Consider the following 23575-nt stretch of genomic DNA (forward strand, 5'->3'; position numbering starts at 1 on the left):
TGTTTTTCCTATTCTTATATTTTCCACAGCAAGATGAGTCAAGAACATCTTCACAGTTCATTCTGACAAAGTGTATAGTAACAGTACATGTCATTTCAGAGTTTAGATGCTTCAAACACACTGTGATATGATTTGCAAGTATTGCTCAGCATTCACCAACTCAGCAGCTCAGTCCCTGCAGAGCAAGTGCAGACCTAAAAGAGCACTTTCACACGTGGAGATCAGGAAGGGGAGGAAAAAGAAGAAAGCTGAGGTCTCAAAAATCAGTGCCTCTTCCTGAGCTCAACAAGCTTCCAGATAACCTTCAGACACAGGATGAGATGCAGCTGAGATGCAAACAATTAATTCAAGCCTTGTCCACGTGCCTGAATGGCAGCAAACTGACACTCTCCATCATCTGCTCTTTTTACTGTTAAATTCCTAAATGCAACAGATGTGGATCAATACCTCAGTACCTGGTAGCCATGTAAGCTGTGCCTGCCGTGAAAGAAATCCCATTTCGATTGCATATAGCTCTTCTGCTTTAGCACTGAACTAACATGTAGTTAATAATGGATATGCATCTGTGTTACTAGTAGGAAAGCAGAAGCAATTAAAAAAAAACTCCAAAACCTCAGACCAACATACTGACCAGTGGGAAGAAGTTTGAGATTTACAAACTGCAAAGGGTGAATTAAGTATTTTGCCATTTAAAAAGATTTTGTCAAACCAACAGGTTTTCAAATTCAGTTTCAAGTTTGTACAGTAAATGCAAAGTCCTTGCCTCATGTAAAGCTTTAAGAAAAGTCCATGTTTTGATATATATGACATTCTAGTTTTTGTGAGAGAACCAAGAACTTACTGAGACATTTTTCCTGGCTTATTCAATAATTTCTGGAGTAAACACTGCAGAGCTACCACTATAATCAGAATGCTTAAGCTGCTGGCACAACTCAATAACTAACAATTTAACAAGTTGGGTATAAAAAAATTTATGTAGTAATACCAGTTCAGCACACAAATTCCATGCTTCACAAGTTCTGCTGCTGTGTAAGAGTATTCCTAACATCTATGCAGATAAGTTATGGTTTTTAGGTCACTGCATGCCCAGATCAAAACAGCAGCAAAGTATCTACCACCACGAGCAGCTATACCCAATTGTGCCTTTAGAATGCAAACAATGCAGAAATCTAGATGATCAGTGCCTTGCCACTGAAATAGGACCACACACACAAATTTCAGTGTGTGCAGACTGTAGAGAAGAAAGTTACTTACTAAAAATGAGAAATGCATACAGATTCTGATACAGACATGACACAATCAAGACAGATTAAGCCACTAGACATTCAGATTAGGGGAGGAGAAAATTCCTTCAAAGACAGCATACAGATGACAAGCCAGCATTACAAAGAACTCTAAAGGCACATTTCAGGTAACATGGTTCTGTTAAAACCAACTGCTTACACACGCAGGCACAAATCTTAATGGCTACCTCCCCCCCCAGGCCCCCAACAATTAACAAAAAAAAAAAAAAAAGAGAAGTGCATTCTCTGTAATATTAACACCACTCAGTTAATCTGTTCAGTCCAAATGTTTAGCAGTATTTTCCTTATGGTGATATGGATTCTCTGCACTACTCCAATCCAAAAAAAAAAAACCAAACAGGCAGGATTAGTAAAGGTTCAACTGTTGTACTAGTTAACATTTACTCATCAGAGCCCACTGATCTCTTCTGTGCCCTCTTGTAGGGCAACCTCCTCGGTGAAGCTTTATCTAGATTTAAAAAAGAAAAAAATAAAATAGTTACACCAATTGCTACAGATACTTCAGATTAGTTGTATCCCCGTGTATTTTCCTCCTACCCAAACACAAGCCAAACTGCCCTTCCAGTGCAATGCAGCACCATAAAAGCCAGTTCAAACAAACTATTAAGGCTTTGAACAACTAGCATCATAAACAGAAGGTAATAAAAATCCCCAAATGTTCCTACTCTGTAACATCATCCTACATCTTGGACTTAATGACAGGCTTACAATTGTCCTTTAGAATGACGGTCCTTAAATAGGTAGAATTTCAATCCCTGCAGTATTGTAAAGAAACTACAATAGCTTGTATGAATTGCTGAAGTAATTTGTGTTATCTGTTGACTTAAAAATGCATATTTTCTTAAACAGAACCATCTCCAGTAATTTCATTGTTTACAGAGTAGGTACAAGCACAAGGAGCAGCCATCACACCATTACAAGCCAATCAGTATAGTATGAAGTATCTTTCAACAATAAAATAGTCAAGAACCTCTGAGGATCTTGAAGGCCACACATGTCAAAAGATCCTAGTATAGAGTTTTAATTAAAACTAACCTGGAGCTAAAGAAAACCATAATTAAGAACAACTTAAACAGTTTTTCCTAGACTTCTGGTATTAAGATATGAATACCTATTTAGCTTAAGAAAGGGATGGGGGGCAGGACCCAAATATTGACAGGATTTGAACCCATTTAAAGACAACTTGCTCTTTGGAAAAAAATTAGCATTTATAGTTTCAGCCTTTCTTGCTAGATAGAGGTTTTTCAAACTTTGTGTCTAGATTTTATACTATCATTCTTTGGAATGGACACTGTATGAGAAAGCTTACATTTTTGGAAGTAAAACACTAGTCCTTATACCCATGTAGTGAAAGTACAGCTAAAAGGGTGAAGAATCCAGAAAAGTAAAGTCCTCAACTGCTAGCACAACTTCCTATCAGAGCTAAGGCCTCTAGCCATCCTACACCGAATAAAGCTCAGAATATGCACATTTTGTCAAATCAGGAGTCTTTTTCAAGTAAAGGTAGCTCCTGCAAAGGCTTTTCAAAGCACATCTCTTGTCTAGGATGCCCTTTGTTTTAAGTAAGGCTATCTCACCTCACACCAGCCAATGCTACTGGTGATAGGAGTTCACCTGGGATAAGGAAGATAAAACCTAACTGTTAAACTATTATATCCAAGGCTGAGGGTCATTTCTCACTGAAACAAGATACACTCAGCCATTAGTCACGATTAGTCCTCCACCTCCCTGGTGTACCATCAGCTTGACACTACACCAAGGCAGCAAGGAAGACAAGATACACATCTGCATTTTAGACAAAGGGAACTGTTAGAGGAGACGGCAGTATTTCAGCAATATTCTACTGAAGCTACGTTACTACAATATAACCAGAAATAATGCACACATTTGTAATATATGAAAGCATAAGTTTATATGTATAAAAATGGGTTTGTGTGGTTGCATGCATCTGTGCTGTAATCTTTCACTGCTCATGCTACAGCACCAATCACAGCATGCAGGAAGCTGTACTTCTACCCATGCCTAATTATCACATGGACAACACATTAAGCACTTCCACTCTTTAGATCAGCATTTGCCTCACCTCTTCTACTCTGCACTGAAGCCACAGGAAAGCAAAACAGAAGAAACAGCAAAAGAAGTTAGAAAAATCCACAAACACACAAATGGTCTGAAGAAATCAGATATTTGCCTTACTGTTGGCATTTCAAATACCAAGTAGAACTTCAGTCATTCTGGACTTGTGAAGGAATTTAATACCAAGACTTAACGTGGCTTTAGTTAACACACACTTCCAACGCTTCTTTAAAACTTTGATCTATAGGCCAACTTCCAAACAATTTACAGGAACTTTGAGACAATAGACATTCTCCTACTTAAACCTCCTTCGTGACCCAAGTTTTGGATAGAGATTTCACACTGTTGAAAGAGAATCTACAGAACAAATTGCCACTGATTGTCATTATCACATAAAGCAGTCAAGTCTGTACTATACAGAATAGGCTGCTCATGTAGTCATCTTATCAATAAGCACAGTGCCTTAAACAGTTTTTTGTTCCCTAGAAGAGATGTATGCTGTTCTGACAAATTGTTATCAGCTACTTATTCAGTTACAACTAACTGATTAACTAAGTTACACTTTAGTTTGTGAAAGGCAGACTACTTACTTATTTGATTTAAAGTTTCTTGGGGAATCCAGCTCATATCAACATCATTCTGATTTGACGTTCCCATCTCTACTTTCTGTACTGGTCTTTTCCTCTGAAAATTCAAGAAAAAAAGGTTTTTCTTTCCAAAGTTTTGATAGCACAAGTATCAGAATTAACTAATAATGCTATATTTAATGAACTGTGATTATTTCACAAAGAGACAAATTTAAGGCCTGTTGAGGGACGAAGCTGTCTTTGTAGCTTAGCTTTAACTATCTTTACCATTAGCAATGTATTCACCTAAGCTTGGCATTGCCACTTCCCATGCCTCACAACACTAACTCCACACAAAGGTATCAAGACTTCATGCATGACTGGGCAAGTTCATTATGTATGTTATGAAAAATGGCTGATGATTAATCAAACTTCGATGACCGGTTTCATTATACCTTCTTAGATTAGCACAATGTTCTTGTACGTTACCTTGCAAAACAGATTTCAAAGCACAATAATCATTCCATACTCCCTCCCAAGGATAGCTACTTCGAAAGTATTGCGAGCCAGACTGCACAAAGACATAACCTATGCATTATATGCAGATGAGACTCAAGCTTTCAACGGCTTTTAGTTGCCAGACCACTTACACAGGCAAACCCTTAGCTGTTATAGCATTATAAATGGAATCCAGAAGGCTCTAATCAACATTATGGCCAAGTATCGGTAAAAACTAAAGGAAGGACTAGACAGCTGTTTCCCCCCAAGTTTGACCTAGATTAAACTAACAGATAGAAACAGAGACCATGGGGAAAGTCTACCTAGTAAGTATTGAGTCAGTAGCTGCACACATCCAGTGACTGGAAGGTATCAAAGCTTCCAGTTCAACCACTTTGTGCCAAAGAGCATTAGATAAGCAATCTAAATGTCTCCAATTATGAACTTTCTTTAAAAAACCTCTAATCTTCCCAGTAATCTCCAAGGTCTTCATTCTAAAAGTAAATCTTCTAAAGTCCTACCTGTACCATCACATGCCAGAAGCAATTACTGAATTGCTTTCTTTTCACATCAGCAAGGTCTTGAACGAACAAGTACATAAGAAAACATACTACCCACCTTCCTAGATTCTAGTAACTGATGTAGGCCAACAATGACAAGTAGACCAAGTCCAGCGAGGAACATGTACATGAAGATCCTTTAAAAAACAGTTTAAGAAACCATTAACTAAAAATCTTAAGTGTTTAAGATAAAGTTTACAACACGGCATAGAAACTAAGCCTAGCTTTGGCCTCATGCCGACCTGGATCTTTCGCAGGAACTTCTGGGGGAGGGAAGAATATGAAACAGAAGTGCTAACAGATACTAAGTAATTATGCAGACTCTTCCATTTCAGAAATTGTAATCCTGAGATTAATTCTGAACAGAACATTTTAAAACTCAAAATGGGAAACAGTCATAAATAATTACTGAAATTTAGTAACTGCAAGACTCTTCTGCAGTATTATGTTTCAAGACATTGGGTCACAGGTAATATTTATGTTTGACAGCTTTAGCCACTTACAAAACCCTTAAAAATCTCTTATACTTTTAGTACACTACTGGCAAAGCAAGTACTGCTAGGATACAAGTTGATTGGCAACAGAGCTTTGAAAGGCCTCGCTTATCTTGCTCTGTGTTCCAGTTAGAATTCTACCTATGCAAACAACCATTTTTTAAAACTCTGCGTTTTGGTTTGCTTTGAAGAATTCTACCGAAAATACCTGTTGATACTTAGCAAGAGGTAAACAAATTATATCTAAAATTAATTTGGGGAGCAGACAAGAGTTTACAAGTAAAGAATCTATTCAAAGTTGAACATCTTAACTCAGATTTATGATAAATGAAATTATGGAGTTAAACTACAGAGGAGACTTAATTGAACATCCCTGTTTTAGGGCAATTATCTAGTCACAGGACATGAACTCAAACTGGTTCTAATAATTTGAGTTCTTTTGAGAGCTCATTTACCAGAGTGTCACACATTTACATGTGACCAAATCGTCTTTCATTTATGCTATTCTATTTGAGAAATACAAATTAATGCAATACCTATTTCTTCAGGCTGACCTTTTTTACAAGCTTACTCAGCAGGCAGTTTCTACATGTTGCAAGAGTTTTAAAATATTCAGCATTGTCTACAAGTATTTCTGAAGATTATTTTTTTTAACTCACAGGTTTTCTTAAAATTCTACTCCAGTGTTAGAATATTTAAAAGCATTATCAGCACAGCATATGCTTGCAAAACATAAGGCATGTCAGATGTACTTAGTCTTTACAACAGAAAAAACACTCTTGAAAGATACCTGCCACAGAGATAGGTTCGTGCAACAAAGAATGAGTGCAAGTTCATCTATCTCACACTCCAAAAGCATCTTTCAGTTTACGTGAACCTGGATTATACCAGAGTGCTCCAGAAGAAAGTTATTCCAGTCTTCACAGCAGGACCCACAGCCCAATACTATGGATCCTCTGCCCTTTAACTCTTAGGAAAAAGCACAGTAGCATAACAAAAGCTTAACAGCTTTGAATCGCTGTGCAGCTGTATAACATCAGGTCTTAAGCCCTGTAGGCCAAAGCAGATGTGTAAACTGCTCACTGACACAGTACCAATCCTTAAGTTCCGTAATATTAATAGAGATCTTAATTTTGGGAAAAAGTTTGTATTTTCAGACTATTGACATCGTACATGCCAAATGCCTGCTACACCATCAGCAGAACACAGACCTAACATCCAATAAAATGACAATACAAGAACTATTCTTGCTGGCACTGCCAGTAACCTGTTTTACCAGTATACCAACTGAACTGGCATTCCAGCTGCCTTACGTTTCTCCATCCAGCCCATCTTCTTTTTCAATAATTGTAACAGTTTGATTGAAGACAGCATCTTGAAACACATTGCCCTGTAACAAAGTTTCCACATGACATTTTAAAATAATTTCTTGGCAAGAGATACATTTGTTACATGCTCATGTTCTTGGAAAAAACTCTAGAAATTAACAACTGCACCAGACTTAAGTTTGTAAGTAACCCAAGTTTGACTCAATACATAGAAGCGCAAACTTTTTGGTGCAAGTATAGAGAACAATCTTGAAATCACCAAGAAACTCACATCTAGCATTCAGTATGTTATTTCCTATAACATGAGGTATTACATATGAAGTGTTCTTATTAGAACAATCAAAACAACGGTACAGAAGCTTGTTGAACTGTGGGCTGCACTAAAAGAGAAGAGAATCCCCCATTTTAATCCCTGTTTATACTTTTAGATAGCCTTCCCCAAGATTGCAACCGCTGGACATTTATTTGCTCAACGTCAAGTCTGCAGATGGGATTTAGGTTGATTAAGTTTGTCAGCAAAACCCAATCTGAAAAGCACAGTGAAATTTAGGTTACCCTAAAAGAAGGCTTTAGGGTTTTGTTTTTGAAATGAGCAAAGCCCACTACCACACAGTTCTAAGCCTTCTATTTCTATTCTATATAGAAGGCTAATTCTAGCCTTCGCTGCTGACATAACTTTAAGGCTAACATATACAAAGTAGTGTACATGGGGGGCTATGGTGCAACATGTAGATAGTTGCTTACTGTGCTTATGTACCGACTGATCTGCTTAAAAACCACAAAGGCATTCGCTTTCCAAAGAGTCAGTAACTTCACTAGGCAGTTCCTGCCTAACATTTCTAAATCAACTAGAAAGATTCAAATGAATTACAGCATCAGGCTTACGTTTACATCTCTGTAGTTGAGATTGATAACTAGTCCAAAAGGACGACCACCCATGGGCTCAGCAGGAATGAAAGAGTACTCAAACGTGGCTTGTCTCTGTGGTGGAACTACTGTATTCAGAGGGAGAGCTGTGAAGTTCTGGATATAAAACTGGTAGTCTTGAGGATACCGGAAAGAAGCATCGAGAGACTCAACAATGAAATCCTCTGTACCCTTATTGGTGAAGCCTACCAAAAATTTTACGATGTTGTTTGCTGGAAAGTCTAAAACAAAAAATATTCAATCATTAGAAACTTGATACACCATACCTAGACCGTTTCTAATCAGACAGTGTCTAGAACAGATTCAGGTTTTTAAAGCTTTGCTGTTTTACACACACATTGATATAGTCTAAGCAACAGTAAAGAAGATGACAGATCAGCACAGGTCTCTTACCTTCACCTTTCACAAATAAGATGGTTGTATCAGCACTAGGTGAGGCTTTAGGTTCTCCTGACAAGTCTTCTTCCTCTTTTTCTTCTGTCTAAGACAAGAGACTTTTTTGAAAAATCCTATAATGAACAGTGAAGCAAAGACCACACTTGTTTCATGAGAATCCCATACATCAAAGCACGCAACAATGGCAAGCACTAGTATCAATTCCTGCAAATCCTGCAGGATTAGCACAGTCTGTTCTCCTTCTAGATTTGTTTAGCATCATTTTCAGCATTTATCCTTCTACTTGTAGTATTTGACACAGTGACAATTCTGCACTGCATTTAGCTGTATGGAAAGGTTTATAATCAGAATGCAACAGTAAGGTCTCTGTTTGGGGGTGGAAGGAAAAGAATAGAATTTAAGTGTTAAGGGTTCACATCAAAGCTATTTCTCCTTAGAAAACAAGCCTTTCCAAAATACACGCAACTGTAGGGCAAATGAGTTACTTTCACTACAGAAGGAGTTTTTATAGAAGCTTACTACTTAGTTTTAATTAGTTAAGTATGTATGCCTGGAAATGGCTACACTGCTGGAAGTAAGTTAGTTTGTGGATTCACATGTTCAAGTCCATCTTTATGATGATTCACTTTTTAATTTGGCAAATGCCAGCATTAAGGACTTATTTTCCACACAGGGATCATGGGACTGCCACCTCCCCCTACCAAATAAAAATAAGGCTGACCCCATCTTGAACTGCCTGAACAAACTGCTTGCGAGCTACACGGATCATTTTATCTCTCTGCTTAAACCAGCTGAAGCAGCGGACAGCCTACTGGATGAGTCTTACATGTACCATAATCTAGGTAAGCCATGAGCCAGGGCTGAGCACCAGAAATCAAAGGCACTATGCAAAGCTATCTTCTATTTCAGTGACAGTTACAAGAAACTGCCTAAGTGTAATGTTTTCCACCCAAGTCATAGACTATCTATGAAAAGCAAATTACATTGAAAAGGTTATTTATTAATATTCTGTCAGCACTGAATACCTAGCGTATCTTCCAGTTAGCAAAGCTGGTCAACCACAAGTTCACAAACTTAACATCATCCATAAAAATCTAACAGACTCAAAGAACAGATTACCATACAAGTCTTCATTTTTATTATGCATGTCTTCTCCTAATAACGTCCCAAACTTTCTTAACTTTACACCAGAAATTTGAGAAATTTTAGTACCAATTAAAGTACACGAAGTGTCTAGCAAGCCTAATGCTCTACTGCTACAAGCAGATCACATAGCTACATACAGTCTTTCACTCTGTCAAGCTGAAGCAAGTGACTCTGAACAGCAATATGACCACCGGTATAACAGGCATACCCTGCAACAAGTGTCAGAGATTAGGAATGTAGCAAGTCAAACCAGGCTGCAAAACAAGGTTTTCAGAATTGATCCTGAGCTTAACTAAGAACTAAGATTCTGTTGCCCCTTGACAATCAGCATCAGAGAAGCCAACATGAAGTAGCCCTACACCCCAATGTCTTTCTGAATTTACCGAGATGCAGCTTAAGCTGGAAGAGAACTACCAGGGCCCCCTGTGAGAATCTCACACTCTCGCTTGCTATTCTTTGTGAACCGTGGGTTTGGTAGTCAGAAAACTCCATGTGTTTTTTCAGCTGGTAATGCAGGGAGAAAAGATAAATCCTTCTGAAACTGCAGGTTTAATTGGAGACTTGGTAACAGCTATTTGGAAATAGCAATGTTATTAAACTCACATTTAAATAGATCTAAACTATCTAGCTTCAAGCACTTCTGGTCTAATTAATACTTATGAAGTAACATTCATGTACAATTACCAAGTCTGTTGGCTCATCCTCTTCAACTTCAGCTTCATCATCTTCATCTTCAACTACCGTATCTTCCACAGCTTCCTCATCTTCTGTAGCATCTTGAGCTGCAACTAATAAACCTGAATCTACCAAAACAAAATGCAAATACAAGAAAGCCTTTTGAATGTCTAGTAAATCAACAGAAAAGTGACACTGTAGTACAACTGTCAAACTATTGTTAAAGAGTTTCTTATAAATCTGTCAAATACAGTGAAGCCTCAGTTACAAAAACCTCACAAATGACTGTGTTGATCTTTCAGCCTCTTTCCTTCTTTAAGAACTTTCTGAACTACTCATTTACATGCCAGTAAGTTCAAAACCAAAAAATTTACAGCTCAATGACAAAAAGTTCAGCATTCACACAGCAACACTTAAAATCAGAGAAGGCAACCAACTTGCCCTAAAAGCCATTGTTTCATTTTTTAACATCTCATCATATGAAAATGTTTTCATTTTGTTTTGTCATTACAAAAGGGAAAACGAAAAGACATTGCTACTGCCAGGAAATTGATTTAGTAAGTACTGTTCCTTCTAAAACTAAGAAGTTTAATAAATTATTACTATGTCCTTTTCATCTAACGGTATCAGAACCCCCTACACTTCCACAGGCAGTTATAAAGTTATACTTTTGTGCTTATTTCCATTCAAGTTTTCAAACACATAAAAAAGTATTTTTTAATATGAACTCCTCATTATCATCTACTACTATATCCGCACGTTCAACAGAACAACAGCATTCAGAAAAGAACACCCATCTACAACATGGCTCCAGAGCAAGACTCCGAGTGCAATCGGATAGCTCATCACCTCTTTGCTTTTACAGAGCCCAGTTTCATACATTCAAACACTAATATTCAAAATATTATTTGTATTAATACAGGACAAAGTTCTGCCTGCAGTTCAGAGCACATGCAAGCTAGACAGAGAACTTTTAAGACATATACACAAACCCACAGATCTTTCTTCTAATAAACCCAATGTTTTCCAAAACTCAAAGCGTAGAAATGAATGGACGATTGATTTACAGAAGCCTGAAAAAGATCTATTGCTATGAGTACACGTTTAAAATCAGTATTTAAAAATTTTCCCGGGGGAATAAGAATCCCTGACTAGGGCAAGTATATCCAAGGATTTCAGGATTGTCAGAAGTGGAAAAAACAAATACAACCCCTCCTCTTCAGTGTCTTTAGAAGGGACACTCAAAAGGCTTACTCAACCACGTGCAACATTTAACGGAAGAGTTAACTACAGTGATTTTATGTGCTGAAGTTTTAAACTTGTAGCCCACAAATAGATTTTTTTTTTTTTTCTAATTTAAAAATTTCGTATCCGAACAGGGTACAGATAAGTTTCGGGCACTCTTCCCAAGCAACTGCGCTAGCACACTGCCTTGGAGCTCTAACTCCCGGCCTTCCCAAAAGATGTCAGGAGGGCTGATGATGTGGCAGCAGGGGAGCGCAGCGCTGGCCGGGCGGGAAGGAGCGCGCGCCGCAGCCCGCGGGAGGGGGACGGGGACAGCCGCCCCCGGGGGGGGGACACCCGCCCCTCCGCCAGGCCCCGCAGCTTCAGGTAGCGATCAGGTAACGCCGCGGTGCGAACGGGTGAGAGGTGCCCGAACGGCACCGGGCCGGGGGAGGCGGGGGTAACCAGGCGGGCAGAGGGGTCTGCCGGGGCCCAGCAGCCGCCCCGGCCGGGACCGAGCGGGACCGCCGCGCCCTCGCCGGTCGCCCGGCGGCAGCAGCGCCCAGCCCCACACGGCAAACCGCGCCGCGCTCCGCCGGGAAGGCCGCACCGGGGGGCTCGGCCCGAGCCCAGCACCCCGCCCCGCACCGGCCCACGTGCGCGGGAGGCCCGCGCGGCAGCGATGAATGAGCAGCGCGCGCTGCCCGCTCCGCGGGAGGGTGGCGGGGGCGGCGCCGGTGCCCCCGGCCCGGTGGGGGGCGTCCCCCTACCCACCACCCCCAGCTCGCCTTGAGCCCGCCGCGTGCTGCCCTTCGGCGGCCACCCCCCCGCCGCCTCGCAGCGACGGCCGCCGGCCTCCCCTCACCTGGGCCGCCGCCGAGCAGCAGTACGGCGGGGAAGACGAGCAGGGCGAGCACCAGCAGATGCGACAAGCGCCTCATGGCGGCTGCGCCGGCGGCAGCAACTCCCCAACACCCCCGGCGGCCCGGCGCCTGCCGCTGCGGGCCGTCTAAATGGCGGCGGCCTCCATCCGGGGCCGCTCCCGCTCCCGCCCCGGCCGCGCCCCCGCCCCGCCCCGCCCCCGCGCCGCAGCGGACGTGGCTCCGCGGGGCAGCAGGCGGCCGGTCACGTGGCCTCGACACGCGGCTCCCCCGCCCCTTCCGTTTCCAGGTCGGGGCTGCCCTTCGCTCCCCGCTTCAGTGGGGGCGGGCGGGCGGCGCGGCCCTGGGCGCTCAGTGCGCATGTGCGCGGCGGGCGGCGGCGTGGGCTCGCTGGGCGGGAGGCGGCCGGGGAGGGGCTGGCGGTGCCCCTCAGCGCCCGGGCGGCTGCGGAAGGGCCCGGGAAAGGCTGGCAGCGCCGCGAGGCGGCCGGGGAAGGGCCGGGGCGCCCCTCAGTGCCGAGGCGGCCGGGCAGGGGGCTCCCGCCGCAGGAGTAGGAGCGCCTCACGCCTCACGCCTCACGCCGGCCGTACGAGGCTTCGGTCGCCGCCTGGAGAGCGCTGCATGGGGCGGTGGGGCCACGGCACCCGGACGGGGCAGGGGCGGCAGGGCCAGGTGCCGTGGGCACTGGGCAGCGTGAGGGGCTGTGCCCTCGGCTCAGCCTGCGTGTAACGCAGCGAGTGCCACTCGTGATTTGTCTTCGCTGACGTGTGAGGGGAGGGCTAAAATCCGATGGAATCTTTTAAAGAGTAGGCTGAACGTACATACTAACATCCGCCTCTGCAAGGGGCAAGGGTAAGGTGTATTACCAATCCAGGTGCTAGCAAAATCTCACAATTCTGCGTTGCTTTACCATAACTGGTTTTGAGCCATGTGTTTGATCGTTTAATTGAAAAAAGGTTTCCCAAAGCATGATAGGCAATGTATGTGAAAGTGATAAATTTTCTTTATCCCGGTGGATCTTCTGTTAAGTGAAGTGTAAAGCGTATTAATACGGACAGTCTTCCCAAATCCCACATGCAAAACATTCAGTGAAAATACCAAAGCCAAAACCAGCCCCCAAGCTTTCCCTTTTCTCCAACAGTTAATTCAGTGACTTGCGTACAGGGCACAGTGAAATATGGGAAGTGTTAGGTCACATTCTATATTTTGCACAAACTTTAATTTGACGTTTGAGCATATGCAGCTTGCTGTGACAGCAATGAGTCTTTTGTCTTTCATTTTCCACATTGTTTTCACTCATTTGATTTTGAACCTACAAATGACACCAAAAAATACTATCAAAAGTTGCCTTTCTAGCTAAGCCTTATCTTAATCGTATTTCTAACATGCTGAAAATGTTACTGAACTGCTGTAAAGTATTGACTGAAGATGAAGTGTGATTATGAAGAAGAACATGCATTACTACTGATAAAAGTATTTCCAGTCAGATAATATCCATCCAATGGTATGATACTACTTTTTCTCTAAAGGTCTTTACATTTGTTTAATGTAATGATCTTTGGCCAACCATGTTTGACTTAAACTAGTCATGGTTTTGTTGTAGTTGGGGGGTGTGTGTGTGTGTGTGGTTGGTTGATTGGTTGGGGGTTTTTTTTGGAAAAGCAGCCAAATATTTTTTTTCCTGGGGATGAAAAAGAATACTAGCTTGCTATAGGAGGTTTCCTCTTTAGCAATGTAGGATCTGAAACATTCTGTGTCTTCTAAGCAGTGACTACGTACATATGCTGCTTTTCCACCTGAGCTAACTGATGCTGATGTCACTAATCAATTAACTAGTGTGGTGCTCTTACTGACTTTGCATGTGGTGGGTGCACAGAAAGGTGTTAATTAAAGGTGTGTCTGAAAATAATCGAGATACCTTGCGAGCAAAACACTTGCTGAGCCCAGCCTGACTGCAATATTACAGCTGTGTCTGAACACTTGTTAGGCTGTGGTTCTTCTGTGCTAAATACTCTACCCATATTAAACAATTTATAATCTGAAAGGAAAAACTATGAATAACAAACTGCAGGGATTTTTTTTTGCAGACTGCTCTGTGTGTGTATTCACAGACATAACAAAATTAGCATTGGCAATATACATTGATAATAGTTACAATATCTAATTGTAACTATTAGATCTAGCATCTCTTACATCAGATGCTAATTCTGAGAGGACTGGCATTCACTAAGAGTTCCCATTGCCCACGGAAATTCTGTGTGTGGTCACAGTTATGTGCAAGCATTGTATTGTTGCATTTAAAAAGCTTTTCAATTAGAAATTACATGTAAAACTGTTATTAGGAAAAATGCCTTCAGTTTTGTAACATATTACAAAAAGGATGAGTATTCTTAAAGCCTGTGGACTATACTCATGTTTCCAGTTTCCATGTTGAACTTAAATGATTTTCCCAATTGTGTGTTTCTTTTTCTGAGATATCAGCAAAAGGCAAATAAATATCTGTGTACATATAGAGAGACATACTTCTGCATTGATACTTGCTTTTGGCATGGCAAAGTGTTTAAGAATCTACCAGACTGACTCTTCAGCATTTGTTCAGTGGCTTCTAGGAGAGATGGATTCACCAAAGTGCTTTTAGGAGCAGTGTCATACAGGGAGTCCTAACCTGTTTTGTGCTTCCTGTTTCTCAGTTTTGGATGGCGTACTTGGATGTCTCAGGAAAAAGCTAGCTGAAATCTCACTAGGACAGTGATCTCATTTGTAATGTAGAAAGAAATTTTGATTATGAAATCAGGAAGCCATTTTCACTTGCTCCCTGATTTTTCCTGGAATTTTACATACTAGGAAAATGCTGGGTGCTTTTTTGTTTGGTTTTGTTTTGGTTTTTTCCTCTGTTTTTCTCTGGACTTTGTTTGCTATAGCTGTCCATACCTTGCAGTGCCACCATACGCCGAGAACTGCACTACTTCCTGATTCTCTTCAGGTTCAGGTCAATGCAATAGTTTTGAGAGTAACCCCCCCAATCCAGTGCAGGCTGAAAAAGTAGCTCATTGTTTTTGCTGGGACTTTTCACGGGCTCACAGATAAGACCAATTTTTGTGCTTTTTAGGAAGTGTCAAAAGCTGTAAAATTTTCTTCTAATAGTTGTTGATTTCATACTCTTCTATATTTTGTCGTGCCTGCTGAAATCAGAAGAGAGAACACTACCAAGAGAATTGGATCAAGGATTCTCTCATCATTGCTTTTGGAAGTTTGAAGAAATAATTCTATGGATATGGAATTCTGAGATTATTTTTTTTCCTATGAATTTCTATAGTACTTTTCATAATCACAGTTACTATATGTGGCAGTTATTAAATGATTCCAATGAGAGTCTCCCACTTGGACCTATCAAGCTGTCGTTACTCTCTCGCACCACTGATTATAACTCTGGGGGTTGAACTTGAAACTGATGCAAGCGGAAAGTCATATCGCAAGCCTCAGCCCTGGGAGCCCTGTCGGCTGCTTCCGACTGGGTGGTGGTACAGGGCACAAACCAGCGTTCACAGGATGAGGTCTGCTAGATTTTTGCGTTAATTGTTGGGGGTTCTTTTCCAGTGCATTCCCAAGTTTTTTTCTTCACAAGGAAGGAATTTTAGTTACCCTATTGCAGCAAAATTGTCTCAAAGGCGCACAGATTCGTTACTTTTATCTGAAAAAAACAGGGTGGGTGGGGTGGGTGGTGGTACCTCTCCGGAGAGCAACCTGATACAAATACATGGAGAAATTGTGTTCCATGAGCTTGACTAAATACTTCGATGCTTCTCTGAGAAATGGAAAAAATCAACTGAAAAATCTAATAATCTAGATAAATTTGTCAATGCTAGACATGATTGCTTAATCAGATTTATGAGTTCCATATGCTCCCTGTAATGGCAACAGGAAAGAAGCTTCAGAGCTCCCTTTGGCCCAGTTCAAGGCTGCCCACCTTAAGACTCTTTGTAACACTTTGGTTGAAGGTTGGAGTGATTGGTTTTGCAATGTATACAGCTTAAAGCATGCAGATTATTTTTGGCCACCAGGTTTTTTATCTTAGGTCTGCATGAAGAGGAGAAACAAAGCTGTTGACACCAAAAGATAAAAAAGCTATTTTTATTCCACAGTGCAAATTAATTAGTGCTACTAATTCAGTGATAGCCTGGCTGTTTGGTGATCTATGTCATTGTGGATGTGGAACTCGTAAATCTAGTCTTTCTCACCAAAGAAAGGGTGCTGCACTGTATAAACGGGGAACTACAAAGTTAAGAGTCCTAATTTCTGAAGAGTTCCCCAATTGCATCTAAGTCTGTTAGTTGTCAGACACTAGAAGAGAGAACCTGTCTACCTTATCTTCTTTAAATGAAAGATCAAATGTTTGGAGTTAAACAGTTTAGCTGTTAAATTACTGTGTATAAAGAATAAATAGCATGTGCAACATTTTTAAATTCTGCAAGAAAATTTAGCCTGAGAGTCAAAGTGAATTTGTGGTTTTGGTGGTACTAGAAGATTCATCGTGTCCATGTAATTATTTATCTACTAATCCTTATATATTGGTTGAAATCTAGCTGGAAATGCAAATCAAACAAATTGGTAGGTGTGAGAGTTTGCTTGTATTAGAGCCTAGGCGGCACAGTGGCTTAAGGTACCAGCATTCCCTTTCCCATAATTTGGAGTCATAGTGTGGAAGAGTTCAAGAGTGGCAATGAATCCGATGGTGTAGTTCTGGATAGCTAACTGGCACGCCTCACAGCTGCTGACAGTTTGTTCTGGAGGGGCTCGGGGCTTACACAGACATGGATGTTGTTTGCTAGTGGCAAGCTCTGAGGTGAAAGGCTGCAAACTGCCTCCCCACAGTTCAGCAACCGATCCCGTGTGTTTTTCTGGTATCAGAAGTAAAATGGCACCAATGTCTACTGGTATTTTGTTTGCCTAGTGTTCCAAGTCCCTTGATGCACACTTTACCTGGTTTTGTACTTGATTGTACCACATTACGGTCCTGAAAGAGAGCAGGGATGTCTGGTTGCTGCAAAGAAGACAAGCCCATTTCTGAACTCTGTCATGTCAATATAGTTTGTCTTCTCCAGCAGGTCTCTATAAAAATAGGGGTGTGATGTTGATGAGGCATAAGCCTTTGAAGTGGGTGAGGAAGAGGGAAAGAGGACATCTCTGTGCTAGAGAAGGTAGCAGGCTAATGAGATCCTAAGCGCTGCTAGCGGTGTTCAGGTGTCCTTAACAGCACTTCGTCGCAACCTTATGCTTCTGCGTTTATATAACAAGGTATATGGCAACATACATACGTTTTACTGACTATGTGTATTCACACGTCCCTGGAGTAGCTGTCTAGCCAGGAGCTAGTAGCAAGTACTCAGCTAGCAAGCTGAGGAGGCCTGCATCTCGTCTTGCATATTTATTCTTAAGACATTAATGGACTGCAGGGCCCTCGTCAGCTTCCACACTCCATTATATAAACTCTATATGAACACAGACAAATGAGAAGCAAGAGAGAAAGGGGCAGAGTGCACAGTAATATTTATGTTAGCAGTGCTCACTACATCCAACCAGCCTCCAACCTCTAATTTTTATCATTGTGAATAATGCTGACCTCTCTTCAATAACTTGATCTTGGAAAGTTTTCATTTAATTAATTTATTGTCTTGTGATTGCTACATTTTTCATGTACTTCTGTAACTAAACATTCATGGCAATAACATTTGGGACTCAACTGTAATTTATATCTACCATGACTGTCTTATAAAAATTGTCAGTTGCAGTAGCAATGTTTAAGGACAGACTGTCAGTGATAAACCCTGAGCTAGAAATAGTGCTTTGTGCATTCTGTGTGGAGCCTCTTTCTAGTATGTATCTTAAAACATTCTTTTAGCTATAGAATCACAGCTATCAAATGTAACCAGCTGTTCAGATCTTTGTATCATGCCCTTCAGTCTGTATATTCAGTTATCTTCAACTACCTTGGGCTTTTCTCCATTAAATTTTATCTTATTGGCCTGAGAGAGAAGCCTGTAGAATAAGTTACAAAACAGCGAAACCTTTTTATTAGGCACTCTTTCCCTGTGTGGGACATAAGGAACATCAGCTCCGGGGCTTGCCTGGAGAAGGTAAAGCCTGCAGAGTAAAGGAGCTGTAGGTTCAGTTCACATAATTACTCTCTGTTCCCTCTTTGGGTGGAAGTGTCTTCTACAGGATTGGTGTACACTCTGTGACACTGGACACTGCACATAGACTACTGTACATAAATAATTTGACTGGTTTGGGCTAATGCTACAATGGAAACCTTCGGGTTTGTTTTAGGAGTGAGTAATAGAAGGATGTAACACCTAGTATCACAGGTGAAGGGATACATTTTTCTGAGTTATTCCCAAGTGGCCTAGAAATCTGATAATTAAATCTCAACAGGCATTATAATGATAGAAAATGAATATGATAGTAAATGAATATGATAGTATGTGTAATGCTGGGCATAACTGTGTGGTTACTGGAAATAATAAGCAATAATTTGAAGAGTAAACTTCCTTTACCAGGAGGCACATGAGAAATGTGATGAAAACACTGAATCAAATAGCTTTCATATTCAGTCCAGCAAAAAGGATTACTAAGACTTCTGTGTTCTTGTACTATAGTGTCATAGATTAATACCAGCCTGTATCTAAGTCCCATGTAGCCACTCACTAAAACAGATGCACACACGCCCTGCCAGAGGGATGGGGAGGAGATCTGGGAAGGAATGTAAAACTTTGGGGCTGAGATAAGAACAATTCAATAATTGAAATAAAATAAAACCAACAATAATAAAAATTATAATGGAAAGGAGGGAGAAGGGAAGAGGAATGAAATCCAAAGGAAGGGAGGAAATAAAACAAGTGATATACAATACAATTACTCACCACTTGCTGACCAATGCCCAACCAGTCCCTGAGCAGTGATCCACAGGCCTTGGCCAGTTCCCCCCAGTTTATATACTAAGCATGATGTCCCATGGTATGGGATACCTCTGGCTAGTTCGGGTCAGCTGTCCTGGCTGTGTCCCCTCCCCATTTCTTGTGCCCCTCCAGCCCTCTCGCTGGCAAGGCCTGAGAAACTGAGAACTCCTTGAATTGAATTAGTATAAACATCACCCAGCAACAGCTAAACCCATCAGCATGTTATCGACATTTTTCTCACACCAAATCCAAAACAGCACTGCACCAGCTACTAAGAAGAAAATTAACTCCGTCCCAGCTGCAACCAGGACATAGAGAACCTTAATCAGCTGGACAGACCCACATGTACATTCCTCAAGGATTCAGGAAAGATCTACCTTTTTCTCCAAGGTTTTCTTTTCAAGGGTAAAGTTCTTCACTTTTTCTTGCAGTTCAATAATACTTTCACTCTTCCTGTTGTGTTCAGTGGTAGAAGGATGATCTGCGCCCTAGTGAGTGTAACAGTAGGGAAAAATTAACAGTGTTTGAACAGACAGAGAACGAAAATTTAGCACAGGGTTCATCACTGTCTTTCCTTGGAGTTAATTGAAGAGTAACTGCGGTGTCTTGGCCAAGACCAGTTATGACAAATGGCAAAGAGAATTAATAGTAGAAACTGGAACGTTCCAGTTGTCTTAAGAGCCTGAGCACAAAAGCTACTGGTAGGTAATTAAGATTGTATGTATTCCATAGATTTGGTTTTTGAGTGTTAAAATACAGAATGTATTCTGAAACCTAACATAGTGTGTGCGTTTGAGGCCTTCTGAGCCTCTGCTAAGATGTGTTTAGTAATGTTAGTAAGGGAAGAGAATCTAAGAGCAGGCCAGTGTTATTTGTCATATATGGTGAAAGAAAAATTGTATTTTAAGCCTAAAGTCTGTAGAATAGGGAAATAAATTATAACCAGTAAGAGAACATGCACATATAATTACGTATGGAGTAATCAATAAATAAGAAGGCCACCTATGACTATGGTAGAGTTGTCAATGTTAAGAAAGAATAAAAGGGAAACTGAAGATTCAGTTAAATCCTAGACATTGCACTTTATACTATGGGAAACGAACAAAGCAGATCCCTTTTCTTTGTTGGATGGCTTTATGTACTGCTATTGGCACATTCAAATCTGAACAGTATGTTCTGGGTCTGAACACTTTTTTCTTTCCCTGCTCAGGGAAGGAGCAAAGCTCTTTCCACAAGGGAAAAAAACACCGTTCTTATACCTATAAGAATCACTTTATTACTTACTCAGTTTTGCAACTAAATGCAAACATGCTGCATTTCATTCTGTTTTTTATTTTATTGTGGCTCTATTTTTCACGCAATTTATATAAAACTTTATCATAGCAAATCAGTAAGTGATCTAACAAGTGGTAAAATAACATATGTAACCTTTGCCAGATGCACCAGGAGTGTTATCAAACATTATGAAACAATGATAGAAGTATCATCAGCTGGAGGAGATGCTGACTTTTCAGAAGCTGAGATCTTTCAGAGTCACTGGGACTCATGACACAACCTGTTGCTGTCACCATCTCACCCAGGTACTGGTGGTTCTGTGCCTTGGTTGGTGGGACACTGCCTGTGCTGGGGTCACCCTCAGCTTCTGGCCCATCTTTGCTTGTGGATCAGCCCCATTCCCACTCCACGCTCCCTCACCATTAGCCTGGGATTTCTTGAACCCTGAGCTGAGTACCATGGGACCTTGGTCCCAGGCTTCCCACATAGTTCCTAGTAAATCTCCAATTCTTTGCTGAAGACTGCAGCTGGGCCACAAAAGTAGATCACAGCCCTACAGGCTTCTGCATCGAAAGTGACCCCTGCCTCCAGGTCCCTGAACTCTTTAATGGGGAATGAGTGAGGGTGTGGGCGTTTATAAATCAGATGTGGCTAACCTCTGCCATCTAGCCAACAGTCATTGTCAGCTCAGCAGAAATCTGCTGGCTCTCAGGAGCCTCATATCCTACCTGGATGCCAGTAAGAAGGTGAATACTGCAGAGGTCTGTCACAGGACCTGTCCATTGTAATATTTTTCTCAGTGATCTGAAGGGGGCAAAAGTGTTTGCAAGGTTTGCAGATGGTGTCATATGGTGGTGTGGGGCTGCAGTGCACAGCTAGTGCATCTGCTTGAGCGCAGGGCTGGTACCCAGAGGGACCTAGGCAAGCTGCAGGAATGAGCAAATGGGAACTTTATGAAATTCAACAGACACAGAATCCCGCAGCAGGAAAGGAAGAGCACCAGTCAACAGAACAGGCTGTGGACTGACAGAAGCTTCTGCTGAGAAGGGCCTGGGAGGTCCTTGTGGATGCTAAGCTTCCATGAGCCAGCAGTCTGAAAGGCCAAGAGCATCCTGGGCTATATCAAGAGGAGCACAGCAAGCAAATCAAGGTAAGTGACTGTTACCTCTCTAATCAGTGTTAGAGTGCATCTGGAATACTGCGTCCAGTCTTGAACCTCCCCAGCACAGGGAAGATACAAACAAAACTGTATCTAGAAGTTCTGCAAAATTGAAGAAAGAGATGTCAGACTTTGCATCATTTACAATCTGATCCTTTCATGCCTTTTCCCCTTGAAGAAGTTAAAAAAGGCCATTATCACACCTTTTTATTCCCTCATTTACTTCAAATAATAAATTGCAAAGTGTTTGATCACTGCTTGAAGTGAGATGATTGCATAAATGCCTGTGTAAGACAGAATTCCACACTTGGACTCAAGTCCAGTGAAGGACTTAAGAGAAGAAGTGCTGTCTTACCTTTAAAGTTCTTATAGTATCTTCTTGGTCAGAACTCCCAGCTTGAGTCAGTGGAAATTCATCCCGAGAAGGGAAGAGGAACTGCTGCACATGGCAACTAGGAACTCTATCTGTTATAAATACTTAGGATGCTTACACTGTTTTATCAGTCTGAGTTATACCTTAGCTGTCTGTGATTCTCTGACTCTTACCTCTTTTTCCATCTGGCAGTTTCAAGCTGCAGGATGCGGTTTTGTTCTTGTTCTTTCACTCTCTGTTGCTGCAGCTTTTGGTTCTCTCTTCTGAACTCAGCAATCTGCTGTTGCATTTTCTTAATCTTAGCTTGTTCATTTTAAAGTTCTGCTTGCAGGATTTTAAGCTGAGCAACCAGCTTCCATTATATTTGGATTGCAGCTGTTGACCTTCCGCCAATCTGCCATCCCTTTCTCCCCTGGAATTTTGTTTGCAAGGATAGAAGCCATTTCTGTGTGTTCTCCTTTTCCTCCCTTAGCACACACAAGGCTGAAGTTACAGTCTTGGCCTCATGTTTCTGGTTTTTTTTTGTGGTTTGGTTTTTTTTTTTTTTCTGAGATGCTGCAGTTCCTGTATCTTTTTGTCTTTCTTCCATATGGTATGATCCATCTCCAAGCACTGTCTACTAAACCTGGTCCAGTTCCTCATGCTTTATTTGAAGGATATAATATGCAGATTTAAGTTCTTTTACATGCATCAAAAGGGTTTTTTTTTAGTCTCAGCATCCTCGAGACATTTTATAGCACTGGATAAAGCTTCCTGTGTGACCATCAGCCAGCTGCTTGCTTATTTTTCTCCTTTGTGAATTTGCCTTTTGCTTCACTCAGTCTTCAATATCTTTCTTTAACTTGTTTACGTTTTCTTCCAAATGCTGGTGCTGGATCTTTTTTTGTTTTTAACTCTTTAAAATTGGTCTTCAGAGAAGTGGTTTCATAGTAAGAACCAGTAATCTTTTGGCTGTTCGGCTGTTTCTTCTGATTCCACTTCATCCTCCTAGCCACATCATTTAGACCTAAAGTCCCTTCATTAAGCAGCAGTCTTCTCCTGTCTTTAATCTTTTCAAAAACATATCGTCACACTGCAGATCCATGATTTGTGTTTGTTTTTGCTGAGCCTGCTCTAGCTCCTTGATGACCCCACTAAATTTTGTAACTGTCTCAAAAAATGATTTTTCCAAATGGAAATTGGAATATTTTGTTCCACACATCTCTGGGAATGCTTCATAAGGACCTGGACAGGGGCTTCCTGTTCTGTGAGTAGAGAGAATCCCTTTATTGCTTCTGTCTCCTTGCTTTTAGTCTTCCTTGGGAGCAAGTGATATCTCAGAATGCTGGAATAAAGGGTCCTTACCAGCTTTCAGAATTTCCTAGAGGGACAACCACATTCTCTCATCAACTAATTAGAAAAATGAGACGTCACATGGCTTCACAGTAATCTATTCAGAGAAGGCAGAAAGGCAACTGAAGATAAATTTGAGTAAGCTTCACCCATACTGTTACAGTACTCGTAGATTGTGTCATTCTGTTATTGCAAAATAGGACGTGACACCCTCTGTTCAATTTATGCAAACTGTTTTTTCACTAACTTCAGTGGAAATTTTCCATCTGTGAAAGTAAGTCAATGTGGGCCAGTGTTACAAAATTATGAAAATGAAGGAGCCCGCTCTTCTACAAGGCCTACAGTCCTTGCACCTGCGTCAAGCTCCAGTGGAGTGAAAAGTCTAAAGAGTGTACTGTCAGATTT

At 41.3% G+C, this 23575-nt stretch overlaps 2 protein-coding genes across 3 annotated transcripts; both read right to left on the reverse strand.

The window, feature by feature from the left end:
- Positions 1 to 12241, reverse strand: SSR1 (signal sequence receptor subunit 1). 2 transcript variants are annotated; one of them, XM_037380235.1, is made up of 9 exons: positions 12060 to 12241; positions 9980 to 10098; positions 8147 to 8234; positions 7712 to 7974; positions 6812 to 6888; positions 5063 to 5141; positions 3971 to 4064; positions 3388 to 3402; positions 1 to 1752 (listed from the first exon to the last, which is right to left on the reverse strand). In XM_037380235.1, the coding sequence occupies exons 1-9, from the start codon at positions 12133 to 12135 to the stop codon at positions 1685 to 1687; spliced, it is 879 nt and encodes a 292-aa protein (XP_037236132.1). In that variant the 5' UTR covers positions 12136 to 12241; the 3' UTR covers positions 1 to 1684. The 2 variants fall into 2 exon arrangements, with proteins under 2 accessions (XP_037236132.1, XP_037236133.1); XM_037380236.1 differs by lacking the exon at positions 3388 to 3402 and having other exon boundaries at positions 12060 to 12239.
- Positions 12242 to 19163: 6922 nt separating this feature from the next.
- Positions 19164 to 22624, reverse strand: CAGE1 (cancer antigen 1). The gene is given in 4 exon segments (XM_037380025.1): positions 19164 to 19519; positions 21035 to 21110; positions 22012 to 22337; positions 22373 to 22624. Coding segments are annotated over 4 exon segments (636 nt in total). The 5' UTR covers positions 22481 to 22624; the 3' UTR covers positions 19164 to 19393.
- Between the last annotated feature and the right edge of the window lie 951 nt (positions 22625 to 23575).

The sequence above is a fragment of the Falco rusticolus genome, chromosome 3, assembly GCF_015220075.1.
Source record: "Falco rusticolus isolate bFalRus1 chromosome 3, bFalRus1.pri, whole genome shotgun sequence".
Taxonomy (NCBI): domain Eukaryota; kingdom Metazoa; phylum Chordata; class Aves; order Falconiformes; family Falconidae; genus Falco; species Falco rusticolus.

Bases quoted from the DNA above. Each gene is read 5' to 3' on its own strand.
- SSR1 (XM_037380235.1), bottom strand. From the start codon at position 12,135: ATGAGGCGCTTGTCGCATCTGCTGGTGCTCGCCCTGCTCGTCTTCCCC. The intron at 6,889-7,711 runs GTAAGCCTGATG...ACTTTGTTACAG, and splicing joins TCAACTACAGAGATGTAAAC to GGCAATGTGTTTCAAGATGC. The intron at 5,142-6,811 runs GTAAGGCAGCTG...TGTTTTTTAAAG, and splicing joins GATGGGCTGGATGGAGAAAC to GATCTTCATGTACATGTTCC.